This window comes from Erinaceus europaeus (genome assembly GCF_950295315.1).
Source record: "Erinaceus europaeus chromosome 5 unlocalized genomic scaffold, mEriEur2.1 SUPER_5_unloc_1, whole genome shotgun sequence".
Lineage (NCBI taxonomy): Eukaryota > Metazoa > Chordata > Mammalia > Eulipotyphla > Erinaceidae > Erinaceus > Erinaceus europaeus.
In genome coordinates this window covers 593392-612459 of record NW_026647112.1, presented here as the reverse complement: position 1 = coordinate 612459, position 19068 = coordinate 593392, and the positions used below count along the sequence as shown (strand labels likewise).

General features: G+C 51.7%; 1 protein-coding gene across 1 annotated transcript in view; it reads right to left on the bottom strand.

Moving 5' to 3' along the window:
• Positions 1-3822: 3822 nt before the first annotated feature.
• The window catches only part of CDC16 (cell division cycle 16), a 35237-nt gene continuing 19991 nt past the window's right edge, over positions 3823-19068 (bottom strand). Inside the window, exons 14-18 of the mRNA XM_007538600.3 lie at positions 17462-17525; positions 13330-13391; positions 11849-11984; positions 9382-9472; positions 3823-4293 (exon numbers count right to left, since the gene is read on the bottom strand). Of these exons, the coding sequence (XP_007538662.3) occupies positions 4034-4293; positions 9382-9472; positions 11849-11984; positions 13330-13391; positions 17462-17525 (613 nt within the window). The 3' untranslated portion in view covers positions 3823-4033. The remainder of the gene's footprint in view (positions 4294-9381; positions 9473-11848; positions 11985-13329; positions 13392-17461; positions 17526-19068) is intronic.

Sequence of the window (19068 nt, the reverse complement as noted above, 5' to 3'; positions counted from 1 at the left end):
ATGTCCCCTGCCCACTCTCTGGGGGCTGGACCACGGGAGACAGCACTGAACTGGTCGGTTCAGGTCCCAGCAACACATATGCCAGAGTGACACTATAGTTGTTTCCTTCTCTTTCTCGTTGATAAACATAAATCTTCAAATACTTAAAAGTACTTTTTAGGGGACTTGGGCGGTAGCACAGCAGGTTAGCTCACGTGGGGCAAAGAGCAAGGACTGGTCTAAGAATCCTGGTTGGAGTCCGCGGCTCCTCACCTGCAGGGGAGACACTTCACAGGCGGTGAAGCAGGTCTGCAGGTGTCTGTCTTTCTCTCCCCCTCTGTCTTCCCCGCCTCTCTCCATTTCTCTCTGTCTTATCCAACAACAACAAAAATTACTATAATAACTACAACAATCCAACAAGAGGATTATTATTTTTTTTAAATAATAAGTACTTTTTAAGAGGGGCCGAGCATACACCTAGAAAAACGCACGTGCAAGGACCCAGGTAGCTCACTGCAGAGGCTCAAGGGTGGGCGCAGTGGCTCCCTCCTGGCGCTCGTCTCCCTCAAAGTCATCTCCAAGAGGAAAAAGAGAAGCTGTGAGACAGGAGCCACAGCCAGTCTGATGGGGAAACAAGAGGAAAAGAGAAGCTGTGAGACAGGAGCCACAGCCAGTCTGATGGGGAAACAAGAGGAAAAGAGAAGCTGTGAGACAGGAGCCACAGCCAGTCTGATGGGGAAACAAGAGGAAAAGAGAAGCTGTGAGACAGGAGCCACAGCCAGTCTGATGGGGAAACAAGAGGAAAAGAGAAGCTGTGAGACAGGAGCCACAGCCACAGTCGATGGGGAAACAAGAGGAAAAGAGAAGCTGTGAGACAGGAGCTACAGCCACAGTCTGACGGAGAAACAAGAGGAAAAGAGAAGCTGTGAGACAGGAGCCACAGCCACAGTCTGATGGGGAAACAAGAGGAAAAGAGAAGCTGTGAGACAGGAGCCACAGCCACAGTCTGATGGGGAAACAAGAGGAAAAGAGAAGCTGTGAGACAGGAGCCACAGTCACAGTCTGAGGGGAAACAAGAGGAAAAGAGAAGCTGTGAGACAGGAGCCACAGTCACAGTCTGACGGAGAAACAAGAGGAAAAGAGAAGCTGTGAGACAGGAGCCACAGTCACAGTCTGACGGAGAAACAAGAGGAAAAGAGAAGCTGTGAGACAGGAGCCACAGTCAGTATGATGGGGAAACAAGAGGAAAAGAGAAGCTGTGAGACAGGAGCTACAGCCACAGTCTGACGGAGAAACAAGAGGAAAAGAGAAGCTGTAAGACAGGAGCTACAGCCACAGTCTGAGGGGAAACAAGAGGAAAAGAGAAGCTGTAAGACAGGAGCTACAGCCACAGTCTGAGGGGAAAACAAGAGGAAAAGAGAAGCTGTAAGACAGGAGCTACAGCCACAGTCTGAGGGGAAACAAGAGGAAAAGAGAAGCTGTAAGACAGGAGCTACAGCCACAGTCTGAGGGGAAAACAAGAGGAAAAGAGAAGCTGTAAGACAGGAGCCACAGCCACAGTCTGAGGGGAAAACAAGAGGAAAAGAGAAGCTGTGAGACAGGAGCCACAGCCACAGTGTGATGGGGAAACAACACACTCTCCCCTTGCTGACACACTTCTCAAAATTTTTTTTAAAATATTTTTTTTTTCCTTTTGTTGCCCTTGTTTTATTGTTGTTATTATTGTTGGACAGGACGGAAAGAAATGGAGAGAGGAGGGGAAGACAGAGAGGAGGAGAAAGACAGACACCTGTAGATCTGCTTCACCGCCTGTGAATCGACTCCCCTGCAGTTGGGGAGCTGGGGACTTGAACTGGGATCCGTCCGTTGGTCCTTGCGCTTCGCGCCACGTGCACTTCTACCGGCCGACTCCCTATGCATTTTTTTTTCCTTCCGGGTTATTGCACCACGAATCAAATCCACTGGTCCTGGAGGCTATTTTTTTCCTTTTGTTGCCCTTGTTTTTTTTATTATTGTTGTTATTGATGTCGCTGTTGTTGGATAGGACAGAGGAATGGAGAGAGGAGGAAAGACAGACACCTGCAAACCTGCTTCACCGCCTGTGAAGCGACTCCCCTGCAGGTGGGGAGCCGGGGGCTTGAACCGGGATCCTTACATTGGTCCTTGTTCTTTGCATGTGTGCTACCGCCCCTCACCCTGTGGCACACATTTTTAAAAAGCATTTATTGTATGCAGAGCTTCTGAGGTCCCAGGTTTAATTCCTGGCGCCATGAACAGGCCACAGTGAGCAGTGCGCACATACGCACTCATTCTACACTGGACCCCCAAGCTGAATGTCCGTGGTGCTCTGACTCTCTCCCCTTCTCTCAGAAAGCTCCTACTTCACAAGAGAGAAGGGAGAGCATCGCACTGGCAGTCATGACGCCGGGATGCAAGCTGTAGCTCCACTGAGGGTACTACCTCCCAAGCTCTAAAATCATCACGGAAAACAAGCAGACACCAGAGAAAACGTGATTCCTGAAGTGGAACTAAGACCACCGACCGCTGGAGAGAAAGCAGGTTCCTTACTGCCTCGTGGGGACAGGCAGACGGAGCCGGACAGCATTGGCCTTGCGAAGCAGCTGAGGCCCAGACTCCTGAAGCCGACACTTGACCGCTTGGGCCCCTCCATGCGGGACCCACCTTGGACGAGGGCGCAGCACCAAGCATCACCGAGTGCATCTCACAGTGACTGCCCGGGGAGCAGGCGGTGGCCTGGTACCACCCAGAATATAGAGTGCTTACAGGGGTGGGCAGGGCTTTTGTGTTGAAGGCTGAAGGTTGTCTCTTTTCGAGACCTTGTGACAATGTAACTCTTGTCTCTCTCCCTCTCATGCCCTAACATGTTTTGTTTTCAATAAAACTTAAAAATCATTCTCTCTCCTCAATGCTTTGTGGAGATCATGGGTGACAGATCCTTAGAATGGAGGGGACAGACAGTGTGTCCCTCCCCCCACCCTTTTAGCACAAGGAGCAGGGCTCAGGCACACACCAGGAGTGAGTGGAGGGTGGCTTTTCCTCAGACTCCAAGAGAGGACAAAGCGTCTCCTCCAGGTACTGAAGCCACTGGCTTCCCCAAGGATGACAGAACCTGGGCATCTAGCTCTGAAGAATAGCAGGGAGACCCAGACTGGGCTCCACACCATGGGTGCTAGAGGTCAGGCCCAGACCACAGCCCACGCACCTCACCTCCAGGGCACCACACCCAGGACCTCAGCCAGGTCGTGAGACACACAGGTCAGGTTCAACTTGGGCGTTCTACAAATACCCAGCCAGACCCCTCAGAACTGTTCAGATGATGGAAGGCGAGGACAAAAGTGACCCGCTAGGGAGTCGGGTGGTGGGTGGCGCAGCGGGTTAAGCGCATGTGGCGCAAAGCACAAGGACCAGCATAAAGATCCTGGTTCGAGCCCCCAGCTCCCCACCTGCACGGGGTTCCCTTCACAGACGGTGAAGCAGGTCTGCAGGTGTCTGTCTTTTTCTCCCCGTTTTTCCTTCCTCTCTCCATTTCTATGTCTCCTATCCAACAACAACGACATCAATAACCACAACAATGTTAAACAACAAGGGCAACAAAAGGGAAAATAAATAAATTAATTAAAAAAAAAAAAGTGACCTGCTGCTGGGGCAGAAAGAGGAGCTGGTGAAACAGCTGTGCTCCAGGTAAAGTCTGCAGTGCTGGTAGCTCACCACCACGGGATTCAGTTACCACGGGACATAAGATGCTGGGGCGCGCGCGCGCGCATGTGTGTGTGTGTGTGTGTGTGACGGAAGTTTTCTCAGTAGCTTTCTGTAAAACTAAAATTAGTCCAAAACAAAAGTTTACTGGGGGGGGGGGGAGCAGCTAACAGAGGTTTCACCTTGTTTATTCCGCTGCACAGGACTCCTTTAGTCTCAGGAGAACGCCTGCAGCCAAGCTCCGCCGCCCAAGACTGGAGGCAGGCCTTGCTCCCCGTGGGCGCAGCCTGGACTCCCAGGAAGAACCGTCCACCTCTGCCGACCAGCCCCAGTGCAGTCACGTGCTGTGGTCAGACATGGATGTCTCCAGCATCATGTCACTTTCGTTCATTTCGATTTCAAAGGCTTCTTCCAAGGAAGGTCTAGAATCTGGGGTTTTTCTCGGAGTGTCCAGTGGCGCAAGCCCTGTCTCTTCTGTAGTCTGTTTCTCTACTTCAAACTCCCTGAAATCCCACGGAGGTGAAATGATGTTTTTGAGTGTCTTCATGGTATGCACATCAAAGTCATAACATTTTAATTTGTCTTTAATGTCTGCTCCTAGAAAGAAACACACAGTAAGAACAAGGAATCCCGGCACTCACCTGTCATTCCCTCGCTTCTGAGTCTCAGTCACCCAAGTCCGAGGGTACTCAGCATAGGAACGGCTCGAGGGCAAGGCCCCATCTCTTCCTTTCTCCATCTGTATCTTCAGGGAGGTGGCAGGAGACCCTGGGAAGCACATGTAGCCCAGGGCCGCGTGGCTGAGCCGCCCCCAGCCCCAGCTCCGGCCCCAGCCAAGGCCGTGGGCCCACACATGACTGTCCCACCCGTGACAGACAAGGACTGCGTGTTACACCTCAGGACATCAGCTGCTGCTGCTTCTTTTTTTGCCTCCAGGATTATTGCTGGGGCTCGGTGCCTGCATTACAAATCCACCGCTCCTGGAGGCTATTTTTTCCTGTTTTGTTGCCCTTGTTGTAGTCATAGCTGTTGTTGTTGTTGGATAGGACAGAGAGAAATGGAGAGAGGAGGGGAAGACAGAGTAGGAGAGAAAGACAGACACCTGCAGACCTGCCACACCGCCTGCAAAGCAACCTCCTACAGGTGGGGAGCCGGGGGCTCGAACCGGGATCCTGACACTGGCCCTTGCGCAGGATGTCAGCTTCTGTCCTTCAGTATCTGGGGGTATGCGGTGGGTTCCAGAGCCGACAGAAAGGCGCAGACGCTCAGCTAAAGCACGCACACTAAACCCACGGAATGGCGACTGACTGATGGCCACTAGCCCTAACACAGCGAGTCGCTGCTGTGCTCTGTAAGAGGCTGCAACTCCACGGGTACCAATACCCGCGGACGCAATGGGCCCCAAGTTCTATGCAACAAAGCCAAAGCGGGGCCCGGTGGTGTCGCACCAGGTTCAGCACACATGTCACCCATGTGCAAGGACCCAGGCTTAAGCCCCCAGACTCCATCTGCAGGGAAGCTTTCCAAACAGCAAAGCAGGGCTGCAGACATCTCTCCTGCCTCTCTTCCCTTTGGATTTCTGTCTCTCATAAGTACAATGCGACACACATGATAGTGGGGGAAGTACATTCTCCTCCACATATCAGAGTCTAAGGAATGAGGCCGGAACTGAGTCACTCTGGCATAGTGACACACGACTTTCCCACAGCTTCCGGGCAGCTCTGTCTCCTCCGGTGGCAGGCAAGGGCCTGCACGGCAGCCTGCAGTCCGGTCTGTGAGAAGAGGCAAAGTGCCTGGCAGGCCGCCCCCAGCCTCTTGCGCTGGACCCCTCAGCCCTGGAACTGGGCAGGCCTCAGGGCTACTGAGTCAGCGCAGGCGGCAGCCCAGGCTTCTGGCTTTGCTCTCAAGCCTCAGTGAGCGTGCTGTGCACTGTGCAGAGCTGTGAGTTCTCACATTTGCACACAGAAAGCTCCCGACATCTGTGCCTCCTTGGAGGCTGAGACTTTAAGTGCAGTGACAACAGAAATGTCTTCTCGTGGATGGGATGGTGACTACCTGCTCAGCACATGTGACCACCACCTCTCCAGCTCCAGACACCACTTTGCCCCTCCCTGAGGAGCACTCCCTCCCCCACAGAGATAGGCAGTCACTGCTCTGACCTTCCGGGGACAATCAGTATGTCTCTTCTGTCTACATCTGACAGCCAGTTCTCTGTGCGATATTCTGCTGAGACAGCATCATACTCACCTCTGTGCTGTCCTCCCAGCCTGCTGGACAGGGTACCCTGTCTGTTGGCATGCACTCTGGACTAAGGCCCGTGGGTTGCCCCTCCCACACAAAGCTGTTAAGTCTAATGCTTGAGTCTGCGTAGCTTCCCTCTAATGTGGTCCTGAGCTTGGGGACAGGTTCTACCCCTTGGTGTCCCAAGGCCATCAGGAGGCCCTGGGCGAGAGCTGCTGGCTGAGGCCCCAGCGTGTACCAGCTGCCCGCCACACTGGGAGACCACATGGCACGCCAGCAGGTGGGAGCCTCAAGCAGGGGGATGTCTCTGAGCTGGGTGGCAGAGGCAGCGGCAGGAGGCTGGTGGATGGGCCACATCCCTTGGACGTGCCTGTCAGGACCCATCAACGGCCAGTAACATAAGGGGAGCCCCCCAGGACCAGGGGCCCCCGGGCTGCCATTCTGCAGCTGTGCTGTGGCGTCACACTGCGGTTCACTTCCATCCGCCTGAGGAAAGAACCTGAGAACCGTCAGCTGCTCTGTATTACCTGGGACGCCAGCACTCAAGCATTCTGCAGGCCTTACTTACCTGACTTCCTCGCACTGACTCTCAGGGCCTATGTTTAATTCTAAATACAGGTCCCAGTACCGCAGCCTCTGCTGGCCTGAGGCCTTCTCGCTCAGGTCCTCACAGAGAGAACTTTGCCTCTGAGGGCCACAGCTCTTGCTTTCACTCAAGACCACGTTCCGGCTGAGCACAGTGCTCAAGACGTTCTCACCTGCCTCAAGGTGCCAAGTTCATCCTTAACAGAACATCCCTATATTCATCTTAATAAACCCCTCGACCTTACAGAGATTTATCACTCAGTTTCCAATTACAAACTTTAATCCAAAAATATCTCATGATTTGCTCACCATAAAGAATCAAGTGTCACGTAGCTGTGGAACATGGACGTAAACCATATTCCACAGAAGTCTAAGGAGGGACATGCCCTACATTGTATTACTGCTGGATCCCAAAACGCCTCTAAAACTTCCTCATTACTATTTTATTTTTATTTCTTTATTTTGCCTCCAGGGTTATCGCTGGAACTTGGTGCCAGCACTATAAATCCACTGCTCCTGGCAGCCACTTTTTTTTCCATTGTATTCGACGGGACAGAGAGAAATTGAAGGGGGGGAGAGAGGGAGAGAGACAGAGAGAAATTGAGGGGAGAGAGGGAGAGAGACAGAGAGAAATTGAGGGGGAGAGAGGGAGAGAGACAGAGAGAAATTGAGGGGGGAGAGAGGGAGAGAGACAGAGAAATTGAGGGGAGAGAGGGAGAGAGACAGAGAGAAATTGAGGGGGAGAGAGGGAGAGAGACAGAGAGAAATTGAGGGGGAGAGAGAGGGAGAGAGGGAGAGAGAAATTGAGGGGGAGAGAGGGAGAGAGACAGAGAGAAATTGAGGGGGGAGAGAGGGAGAGAGACAGAGAGAAATTGAGGGGGAGAGAGGGAGAGAGACAGAGAGAAATTGAGGGGGGAGAGAGGGAGAGAGACAGAGAGAAATTGAGGGGAGAGAGGGAGAGAGACAGAGAGAAATTGAGGGGGAGAGAGGGAGAGAGACAGAGAGAAATTGAGGGGGAGAGAGGGAGAGAGACAGAGAGAAATTGAGGGGGGGAGAGAGGGAGAGAGACAGAGAGAAATTGAGGGGGAGAGAGGGAGAGAGACAGAGAGAAATTGAGGGGAGAGAGGGAGAGAGGGAGAGAGAAATTGAGGGGGAGAGAGGGAGAGAGACAGAGAGAAATTGAGGGGGGGAGAGGGAGAGAGACAGAGAGAAATTGAGGGGGGAGAGAGGGAGAGAGACAGAGAGAAATTGAGGGGGAGAGAGGGAGAGACAGAGAGAAATTGAGGGGGGGAGAGGGAGAGAGACAGAGAGAAATTGAGGGGAGAGAGACAGAGAGAAATTGAGGGGGGGAGAGGGAGAGAGACAGAGAGAAATTGAGGGGGGGAGAGGGAGAGAGACAGAGAGAAATTGAGGGGAGAGAGGGAGAGAGACAGAGAGAAATTGAGGGGGAGAGAGACAGAGAGAAATTGAGGGGGAGAGAGGGAGAGAGACAGAGAGAAATTGAGGGGGAGAGAGGGAGAGAGACAGAGAGAAATTGAGGGGGAGAGAGGGAGAGAGACAGAGAGAAATTGAGGGGGGAGAGAGGGAGAGAGACAGAGAGAAATTGAGGGGGGGAGAGGGAGAGAGACAGAGAGAAATTGAGGGGGAGAGAGGGAGAGAGACAGAGAGAAATTGAGGGGGAGAGAGGGAGAGACAGAGAGAAATTGAGGGGGGGAGAGGGAGAGAGACAGAGAGAAATTGAGGGGAGAGAGACAGAGAGAAATTGAGGGGGGGAGAGGGAGAGAGACAGAGAGAAATTGAGGGGGGGAGAGGGAGAGAGACAGAGAGAAATTGAGGGGAGAGAGGGAGAGAGACAGAGAGAAATTGAGGGGGAGAGAGACAGAGAGAAATTGAGGGGGAGAGAGGGAGAGAGACAGAGAGAAATTGAGGGGGGGAGAGAGGGAGAGAGACAGAGAGAAATTGAGGGGGAGAGAGGGAGAGAGACAGAGAGAAATTGAGGGGGAGAGAGGGAGAGAGACAGAGAGAAATTGAGGGGGAGAGAGGGAGAGAGACAGAGAGAAATTGAGGGGGAGAGAGGGAGAGAGACAGAGAGAAAGAGGGGGAGAGAGGGAGAGACAGAGAGACACCTGCAGCCCTGCTCCACCACTTGTGAGGCTTCCCCCCTGTAAGTGGGGAGCGGGGGCTCGAACCCAGGTCCTTGTGCGTGGTGATATATGCACTTAACCAGGAGCCACCACCAGACTGAACTGAAACCATCGTACTTTCCCAGCAACTCTGACTATCTTGCACACAAGCAGCACTGACACTTACAACTCACTGATTCCCACAGTGTCCCTCCCACCACGGCATTTCTCAGTACAGTTAGAAAGATTAAAAGAGGGGCGGGCTAAGTGCACATGTTACAGTGCACAAGGATCCAGGTTCGAGCCCCTGGTCCCCACCTGCAGGGGGAAAGTATCACGAGTGGTGAAGCAGGGCTGCAGGTGTCTCTCTGTTTCTCTCCCTATCTCCCCCTTCCTGCTTGATTTCTGGCTGTCTCTATCCAATAAATAAATAAAGAGAATTTAAAAAAATAAAGATTAAAAAGATTGTGGCCTGGGAGGGGGCACAGTGGATAAAGCACTGGATTCTCAAGCATGAGGTCCTGAGTTCAATCCCCGGCAGCACATGTACCAGAGTGATGACTGGTTCTTTCTCTCTCTCCCCTTCTATCTTCATGAATAAATAAATAAAATCTTAAAAACAAAAACAAAAAAAGATAAACTCAGAAACAGACATGAGAACCTGATGAAGCTGAACAGAGACAAGCAACTGCTTCGAAAAGCAAATGACTGATGGGAAGAATGATGCTCATCTTACCAATGTAGGCTTCAGAGTCCCCGATGTACATCTCAATGCAGTGGCCAAGCATGGTGACAGAGAACGTGTCATCTCGCCTAAGCCCAAGTGCCTGCGGGAAGATCAGCGTGGTCACTACAAGACAGCACCTCCTACCCCCAAGGGGCCCAGTAAGAGGGCCACCTGCCAGAGGCTAAGTAGTAACTGGAGCTCGGGGTGACTGCTCCTGTTGCTGAAGCGCCCTTCCGGCAGAAAGAACTTTGGAGCTGGACGTCCAGAGCCCCGTAAGTCTCCCGTGCTCTTGAAGGCACAGAAGGTACAGCATTCACATCGCCACACAAGCAGGACGGCCTGTTTCCAGTGACTCCTTCCGACTTCATCTCACCTGCAACTTGTCCCCCACCCTTGAAAATCAGCTGTGAGTCTATCACTCACAGACGAGACTTTAAACCATATGCTACTCTTTCTTTGATTCCCAAATGCACAATTTTCAAACCCCAGCCTCTCTGGAACGGGAACGCCTTGTAGCTGGCGGCCTCTGACTGTTGCTGTCAGCTGAGCGCAGTGGTGAGGGAGGGTCCAGAGTGCATGGTGTGGGCAAGATGGGCATGGCGGCGGCAGACGGGAAGGGACCCAAGGAGCTGTGGACGGCGGGTGCTGTCTGCGAGCTCCAGACACTTCCTGGAGATGCAGTCAGAGCCTCAGCCTAAGGAAGCAGAGCTGGGCAGGGCACGTGGGTAAGCAGGGACACTGGCAACAGGGCACGAAAGTGATTCAAGTCAACCCTGAGCAAGATCACGTGCATTTTCGTATCAGCACCAAGTCAAAGTGCCTGGTGTCAAAGTTAAACTGACTGCATCTCTTCACCAAGGTGCCTCAGAGCTGATGGGACGCAGCACCTGCAGGATGGTGTCCCCTCCTTGGGGTAATGTAGACTGCCCTCATCATCACCCACAGGCAGGAAGGCCTGGCTCTCCCAGGGCCTCACTGAGCTGAGGTCATGGCACACCTCCCCTCACAATACTCCGCTGGTACTTTTCAGAGGAGGCCTGCTCAGTCTTGGGTCAGGTTGGTCCACCAACGCCCCACTTCCAGAGCCCCACTTCCAGAGCAAGTGCTCAGTTCCTGTCTGCTCCACCAGTGTGGTGCACACTGGAGAGGCCATGGCACACGGCGCTGGTGTGGTGCACACTGGAGACCTCGGCACAGTGTAAACGTGACTGATGAGACTCACCTGACCATAGCAGATGGACCGGAACTCCCTATGTGTTGGGTAGTTGCCATCTCCCCCTGGCTTCTTCTTATCCATATGGCTATATAGGGATTTACTGATCCAAAGGTTTGGTCTATTTACATAAATCACTTTTACATAAAGCACTCCAGGGCATTGGTGGTTCAGTTATAGGATTCTCGCCTGTTCCGCCCCCTCCTTGTCACACTCTGATTTTCACCAGTCACTTTTCTCTCCACCCTCTCTATATCACATCCTGTTTCCACCCTACTTGGAGAGTATAAAAACAGCTGCTCTTCTGATTAAAGACACTTGGAAATTGCTTTCCGGCTCCGAGAGTTCCAGAGTGTATCTCCTGCGGAAGTTGGTGCAGCACGCGTTCCTGATCCCTCTCCCACACAGCAGCCTAGATCAGCTCCAGTTGAGTTCTCTCCAACCCAGAGAGCACTAGCTCGGGAAGAAGTACCCTCAGGCTATCCCGGCACCTATGCCTCCCTAACTGGACACAACACCTAGTTCACAGGGTCGACAGACATTCTGCTCATGCGCAAGCCCCACAGCCGTGTAGTGTGAAAACCAATGCACAGTGCGCATGTGCTTTCCTCTGGGGAAAGCATAGGACTCAGGGCTGCCCCAAGCCATTTGCAGTGGCAAGATACTGCTGACAGGAGGCCTTCGCAACCGAGTGGAAACCGTCTCTCAGACCAGCCAGGTGAAACAGAAGACATACCAAGCGGAAACCGTCTCACATCCAGTCAGGTGAAACAGAAGACATACTGTGTGGAAACCGTCTCTCAGACCAGTCAGGTGAAACAGAAGACATACTGTGTGGAAACCGTCTCTCAGACCAGTCAGGTCAAACAGAAGACATACTGTGTGGAAACCGTCTCTCAGACCAGTCAGGTCAAACAGAAGACATACTGTGTGGAAACCGTCTCTCAGACCAGTCAGGTCAAACAGAAGACATACTGTGTGGAAACCGTCTCTCAGACCAGTCAGGTCAAACAGAAGACATACTGTGTGGAAACCGTCTCTCAGACCAGTCAGGTCAAACAGAAGACATACTGTGTGGAAACCGTCTCTCAGACCAGTCAGGTCAAACAGAAGACATACTGTGTGGAAACCGTCTCTCAGACCAGTCAGGTCAAACAGAAGACATACTGTGTGGAAACCGTCTCTCAGACCAGTCAGGTCAAACAGAAGACATACTGTGTGGAAACCGTCTCTCAGACCAGTCAGGTCAAACAGAAGACATACCGTGTGGAAGTAGTCGACGGCATTCTCAAAGTTGCCCATGAGACTGTGGATATACCCGATGGCAGAGTAGGTGGACGCATTTTGAGGAATTAGCACCAGAGCCTGGCGGTGATAGTCCAACGCCTCTGCATACTTCCTGTGAGAGAAGACCAGGAGGGACAGTGAGGACAGATAGAGCAACCAGCACAAGGTTCCAGACTAAGGAACCTGCTTTCATCTGCATGAAAACACAGGACATCACAGCGTTCATCTAGTGGGGACAGCTCGTCCGTACCAAGAGCCGGGTCTCAGCACCTGAGTCAGCACCTGCCTAGGCCATGGGGGGTGCAGAGCAAAGCCTGGGTTGTTCAGGGTGCTGAGCCCACCCCGCAGAGACAGGAGCTGTACCCCCTCTACTCTGAACCCCCATGTGAGGCAGGAGATTGGAACTTGAGCCTGACCCTTGGATCTAGGTCTGCCCACCCCCGCCAACAGCAAGACCTCCTTTAAGGGAGGGAAACCCTCCCCTATCAAAGTGACTATAAGCAGAGCTGGCTTCAAAGCAGTCACTTTATTTATTTTTGGGTTTTACCAGAGCCCTGCTCAGCTCTGGCTTATGGTGGTGCAGGGGACTGAACCTGGGGCTTTGGAGCCTCAGGCATGAGAGTCTCTTTGCATAACCATTATGCTATCTACTCCTGCCCCAAAGCAGTCACTTTAGACAGCACTTCCAGCTGCTATGGGAAATGTGCCCTATAAATTCTGTGGGGGAAAAACGCTCTGTAGTCAATGTGGAAAGAAATGCTGGAGTTCTCACAAAGTACACCCTAAACGCCAAGAAACAAAATAACCTGTTACATTCAGAGAAACCTAGAATCCCCAAACTTATGTTAGGGGCAAGAAACAGCCTAGTAGTAGGCCTTGGGTTCAGTCCCTGGTCTAGTCAATCAATCTCTGGCACCACTGAAAGCCAGAGTTGAGCACTGCTCTGAGCAAACCCTAGAAAAATAGTAAGTTAGCAAAATAAAATAGATTCTACAGCCCTAATTCTTCCACACGAAATGTTCAATATTAGTAACATTCAGAAAACAAAGTTATTACAATTTTGTTAATAACATTTTAAAAAATATTTTATTTATTCCCTTTTGTTGCCCTTGTTTTTCATTGTTGTTGTAGTTATTATTGTTGTCATCGTTGTTAGATAGGACGGAGAGAAATGAAGAGAGATGGGGAAGACAGACACCTCTGCAGACCTGCTTCACCGCCTGTGAAGCGACTCCCCTGCAGGTGGGGAGCCAGGGCTCGAACTGGGATCCTTATGCCAGTCCTTGCGCTTTGCACCACCTGCGCTTAACCCGCTGCGCTACCACCCGACTCCTGTTAATAACATTTTAACATAAAATTACATCAGCAGATAAGTAATTTTTGGTGTTTGCTCTACCTGAAGGTATCAACATGGAATCATGGGAAAGGCCATGAAAGGCAGGAAGCTCTGCACTTACTTCAGTTTCCTGCACACGTGCCCCAAGTTGTTCAGCAATGGCTCCCACTTGTCCACCGTCACCTACAACAGAGACCAAGTCATCACTGCCACAGGTGAGCCCATGCATGTGACTGTAACCAGGTGTCACACATCCATAGGACCTGACCCCCCCAACCACCAACACCTGCACCAGGTGTACAGACCCGCAGCTGAGACCCCCAGACACCTGTACCAGGTGTACAGACCCACAGCTGAGACCCCCAGACACCTGCACCAGGTGTACAGACCCGCAGCTGAGACCCCCAGACACCTGTACCAGGTGTACAGACCCACAGCTGAGACCCCCAGACACCTGCACCAGGTGTACAGACCCACAGCTGAGACCCCCCAGACACCTGCACCAGGTGTACAGACCCGCAGCTGAGACCCCCAGACACCTGCACCAGGTGTACAGACCCGCAGCTGAGACCCCCAGACACCTGCACCAGGTGTACAGACCCACAGCTGAGACCCCCAGACACCTGCACCAGGTGTACAGACCCACAGCTGAGACCCCCAGACACCTGCACCAGGTGTACAGACCCGCAGCTGAGACCCTCAGACACCTGCACCAGGTGTACAGACCGCAGCTGAGACCCTCAGACACCTGCACCAGGTGTACAGACCGCAGCTGAGACCCCAGACACCTCTGCTCCCTGCAGCCATTCTTTTCTTTTTTTTTAAACTTTATTTTATTTACTTATTGATTGATTGATTGATTGCCTCCAGGGTTATTGCTGGGGCTCAGTGCCTGAATCCACTGCTCCTGGAGGCTATTCTTCCCCTTTTGTTGCCCTTGTTGTTTTTTTTTAAATCATTGTGGTGGTTATTATTGTTGTTGTTACTGATGTCGTTGCTGTTGGACAGGACAGAGAGAAATAGAAAGGGGAGGGGAAGACAGAGAGGGGGAGAGAAAGACAGACACCTGCAGACCTCTCATGCTTCACCTCTCATTAAGCGACCCCCCTGCAGGTGGGGGAGCCAGGGGTCCGAACTGGGATCCTTGCACCAGTCCTTGCGCTTCGCTCCATGTGCGCTTAAACCGCTGCCTGGCCCCTCTTCTTTTCTTATTTGACAGAAACTGAGAGAGGAGGGAAGATAGAGAGGGAGAGACGACACCTGCACCACTGCTCCACTACTCGTGAAGCTTTCCCCTGCAGGCAGGAACTAGAGACCTGAACCCGGGTCCTTGCACACAGTAACGTTTGTGCCTAAACAGGTACGCCACCACCCAGCCCCTTGCCAATCTTTCTTTCCTGCTAGGTGAGACTTTTTGAGGACAGCAGAGTCCTCTCTGATGAAGTTTCCATTCCTGCCCTGAGTTCTCCATCTGCCCACTGGACACTTGCACCTGGGACTCTTAAAAAACACTCTGAACCAACTACCCACACACACACCTCTCCTGCCACCCGCTCCCTAGCTCACGGTCCCGGGTGCCACCACCACGCTGCTCCTAACCCAACGGGCATCAGAAAAGCTGGCAGACACTGCCTGGGCTCCAGCGACACACGTCTGGGGATGCTGCCCTCTGTAAGCCTCTCACTGAGATAGGGAGGCAGGACAACATGCCCTTGGCACTGCAGATGCCAGAAGGTCAAAATTCTGGTCTGTCATAAAAATCAACAGTCCTTAAAAATGGGGGGGGGGGGGGCAAGTGGCAGCATACTCAGTTAACTGCATGCCATGCACAAGGACCTGGATTCAAGTCCCCACCCCCACCGGTAGGGAAGCTCCGTGAGCAGCAAAGCAGAGCTGCAGGTGTCTCTCTCCGTCCCCTTTCAATTTTTCTCTGTCCTGCTAAAAATAAAGGAGGGAGAAAGGAGAGAAGAAAAATGGCTGTCAGGAGCGGTAGATTCATCAAGCAGGTGCCAAACCCCAGGGATAATCCTGGTGGCGATAAAAGAAATAAATACAGATAAGGGGAAGAAAAGCTTAAAACACACCGCTTATTGTCCAGCCCCTCAGGAAAGGGTGCAGACTCAACCTCCATCTTCTGGGCCTGAGATTATAGGCCCACACTTAGCCTCCTGCTCGGCAACCTGACCTTCTTTCTAGCTGCGGTCCAAGCCCTCCTGAAGCAGCACCAACATCCCCACACCTGAAGGTCCCTTTGCTCACCTGCCTAACCTCTGGCCACCCTCAGGATGAAGTGACGGCTCGGCCCAGGTCCCACGTGGGCCACTGCCATTTAATTCTCTGTGGTCCCCTGGGCATCCGAGAACAGAACTGCCAGCTCACAGCTAGGACATGGCCGACACGTCTTAGATGTGCTCCAGGTGGACAGAATCGGGCCACACTAAGTCTCCCAAGCCCGGCTCCATGAGGCCCATGGGAACGTAACCAAACCCTCAGGGCACTAGGCAGGACAGCTTCCCTGTGGCCATTCTGACATGGTTGCAACTTACATATCAGGGTAAACACTGTTTTCCCCAATTTAATATGGCCATTTATTTATTTATTTTTACCACAGTGCCACTCAGTTTTGGCTCAGATATTGGGGATTGAACTTGGGACCCGAGCCTCAGACAGAAAGTCTTTTGCATAACCCTCATACTCTCACTCTAGCCCCATATAACTTTTGCTACCACAGTGTGTCAACAACTTAGTCGAAAGGTTCTCGAGGACACATTAAGACAGATGCTGAGTACCCCAGACTCCCCGTTTCAGCCACCAGTATGTTGAGCACTCCTGGGTCATCAGCCAGAGCCAGGGAGCCGAGCCCTCCAAGCACGAGGTCCTCCTCGAGTCTGCTTCCTGGAATCACATGTTCTAGAGTGATACCTCAATGCTCTTTCTCTCAATACAATTTTTTTTTAAGATTTAAAAAAAATATTTATTTATGGGAGCCAGGCGGTGGCACAGCGGGTTAAGCGCATGTGGTGCGAAGTGCAAGGACCGGTGTAAGTGGCCGGGTTCGAGCCCCCGGCTCCCCACCTGCAGGAGGTTTCCTTCACAGGCGGTGAAGCAGGTCTGCAGGTGTCTGTCTTTCACTCTCCCTCTGTCTTCCCCTCCTCTCTCCATTTCTCTCTGTCCTATCCAACAACAACGACAGCAACAACAACAATAACACCAACGACGATAAACAGCAACGGCAACAAAAGGGAAAAAAATTTAAAAGATTTATTTATTTATTCCCTTTTGTTGCCCTTGTTTTTTATTGTTGTACTTACTGATGTCGTCGTTGTTGGATAGGACAGAGAGAAACGGAGAGTGGAGGGGAAGACAGAGAGGGGGAGAGAAAGACAGACACCTGCAGACCTGCTTCACTGCCTGTGAAGCGACTCCCCTGCAGGTGGGGAGCCGGGGGCTCGAACCGGGATCCTTATGCTGGTCCTTGTGTTTTGTGCCACATGCGCTTAACCGGCTGCACTACTTGCCCGACTCCCACAATTTTAAAAAAAGAATTGATTTATTTATTCTTGAGAAAGATAGGTGGAGAGAAAGAACCAGATATCACTCTGGTACATATGCTGCCGGGGATTGAACTCCTGACCTCATGGCTGAGAATCCAGTGCTTTATCCACTGCTCCACCTCCTGGACCACACCTCTCAAAACAATTTTTAAAAGTTGAGGGCTGACCGGTGGTGCACACAGTTAAGTGCACATTATTACCAAGTGCAAGGACCCGGTTCGAGGCCCCACTCTCCACCTGCAGGAGGTCAATTTCATGAGTAAAGTGATGAAGCAGGTCTGCAGGTATCTTTCTCTCCCTATCCTCCCATACTCTCTCAATTTCTATCTAAAAATAAATAAATAAAATACATTTTAGAGAAATTAGGAAAAAAGGGAAAACATGGCCACCAGAAGTAGCAGATTCACAGCGCCCTCACCAAGCCCCAGCGACAACCCTGGTGGCAATAACGATAAAAACTAAAATTTAAAGTCTTAATAAAACAAGACACAAATAGCAGACCCCTTTTAGCAGTCACTGCACCAAGTTGTCTGTCATGATGATTAACTATCATTGCTCATCACTGCAGTCTGGGTCTGCCATTTTCCTCCTTTAGTAAGAAGCAGTGAGGAGCGTGAGTCACAGACGCTACACCAACACCCCAGTCAACCACAAACACACCTACTAGTGTGCGCAGGTCATAGAAACGACAGAGAATACCTCATTCCCAATTGCTTTAATTCTTTCCAAAGCATCAAGAAACCATTTCTCTGCTGTTTTCCATCTAAAACAGAAGGGGGGGGGGGTGAGGAATGCACATTATTAAAAATTAGCAGATGTACACACTGTTTAGAAAATCTGAACCTCTTTATATTAATATTAAAGTTAATTGGGATAGACTTGTCAATAGTTAATACTCAAATTTAGATGACTTTTTTTTTTTTGCCTCCAGGGTTACTGCTGTGGCTTAGTGCCTGCACTACAAATCCACTGCTCCAGGGTGGGGATAGATAGCATAATGGTTATGCAAAGAGACTCTTGGCCTAAGACTCCAAAGTCCCAGGTTCAGTCCCCCACATCACCATAAGCCAGAGCTGAGCAGTACTCGGGGGGGGGGGGGGGGGGGGGACAAATCCACTGCTCTTGGAGGCTGTCTCTTTTTGTTGTTGTTGCCCTTGGTGAAATCATTACTTTTATGGCATTAACATCAAACAAGCCTGAGACTTTAGGAGAGAGAACTGCTGCTTCTTATTCACAGAAACTGAGATCCACTCAGTCACACTGAACACTGACTTAGTAAGCACTGAGCCTCTTGGCCGGGGAGGCACAGGGTCTGGGCTGTGCTGGGTCTCTGGCGACTGTGTTCCCACCAAGCCCTGCTGTGGGCCAGCTGCCACCCAACAAGGCCAGTGGCTCTCTAACCCTCTCTGAGCAGGTGCCCTCATGGTCCTGCAAAGGACTCACCCAGACACTGCGCTGCTCTGCCATGTGTGTAGCCCGGGTCTGCGCCTGGCCCAGATGTGCTGAGGAAGCTGGGGTGCTGTGGTCCCCACACCCACCCTACACCCCATCTATCTGTCTTGTCCTTGCTATCTGAAAAAGTCAGCCTGGAGCAGTCAAGTCCCAGAGATGAGCAAAAATAAATACAGTCTCTCCATAGTCACCTGCTTTGGTGATGCACCTGGGCATCCGGTAAACAAGAAAATCACCAGCGAAAGGCACCGAGGGGAGAATAAGACCCAGCATGGACTGCAGGACAGTCATGCAAAGCAAGAGCTGAGTCAAGAGGGAAGGCTGACCTGCTCACATCCCTTGTGTGTCTGTGTCACTGCCCAGCTAAAGGTTTTGTTTATTTTTAACTTTATAGGACAGAGAGAAAACGGAGGAGGAGGGAAAGAGAGAGGGAGAGAGACAGAGCCTCTGGAGCACAGCTGTGTCTGTAACCACCAGCACCAACGCTGGTCGCAGCTGCATTCTACTGCCTCTTTTATTTTGCCTCCAGGGTTACTGCTGAGGCTCTGTGCCTGCACTACGAATCCACTGCTCCTGAAGGCTAATTTTTTTTCCCCTTTTGTTGCCCTTATTGTTTATCGTTGGTGTTATTGTTGCCATTGCTGTCGTTGTTGGATAGGACAGAGAGAAACGGAGAGAGAAGAGGAAGACCAGAGAGGGGGAGAGAAAGACAGACACCTGCAGACCTGCTTCACCGCCTGTGAAGCGACTCCCCTGCAGGTGGAGAGCAGGGGGCTCCTTACACCAGTCCTTGTGCTTCGTGCCATATGTGCTTAACCCGCTGTGCTACCACCCAACCCCTCTACTGCATTTTT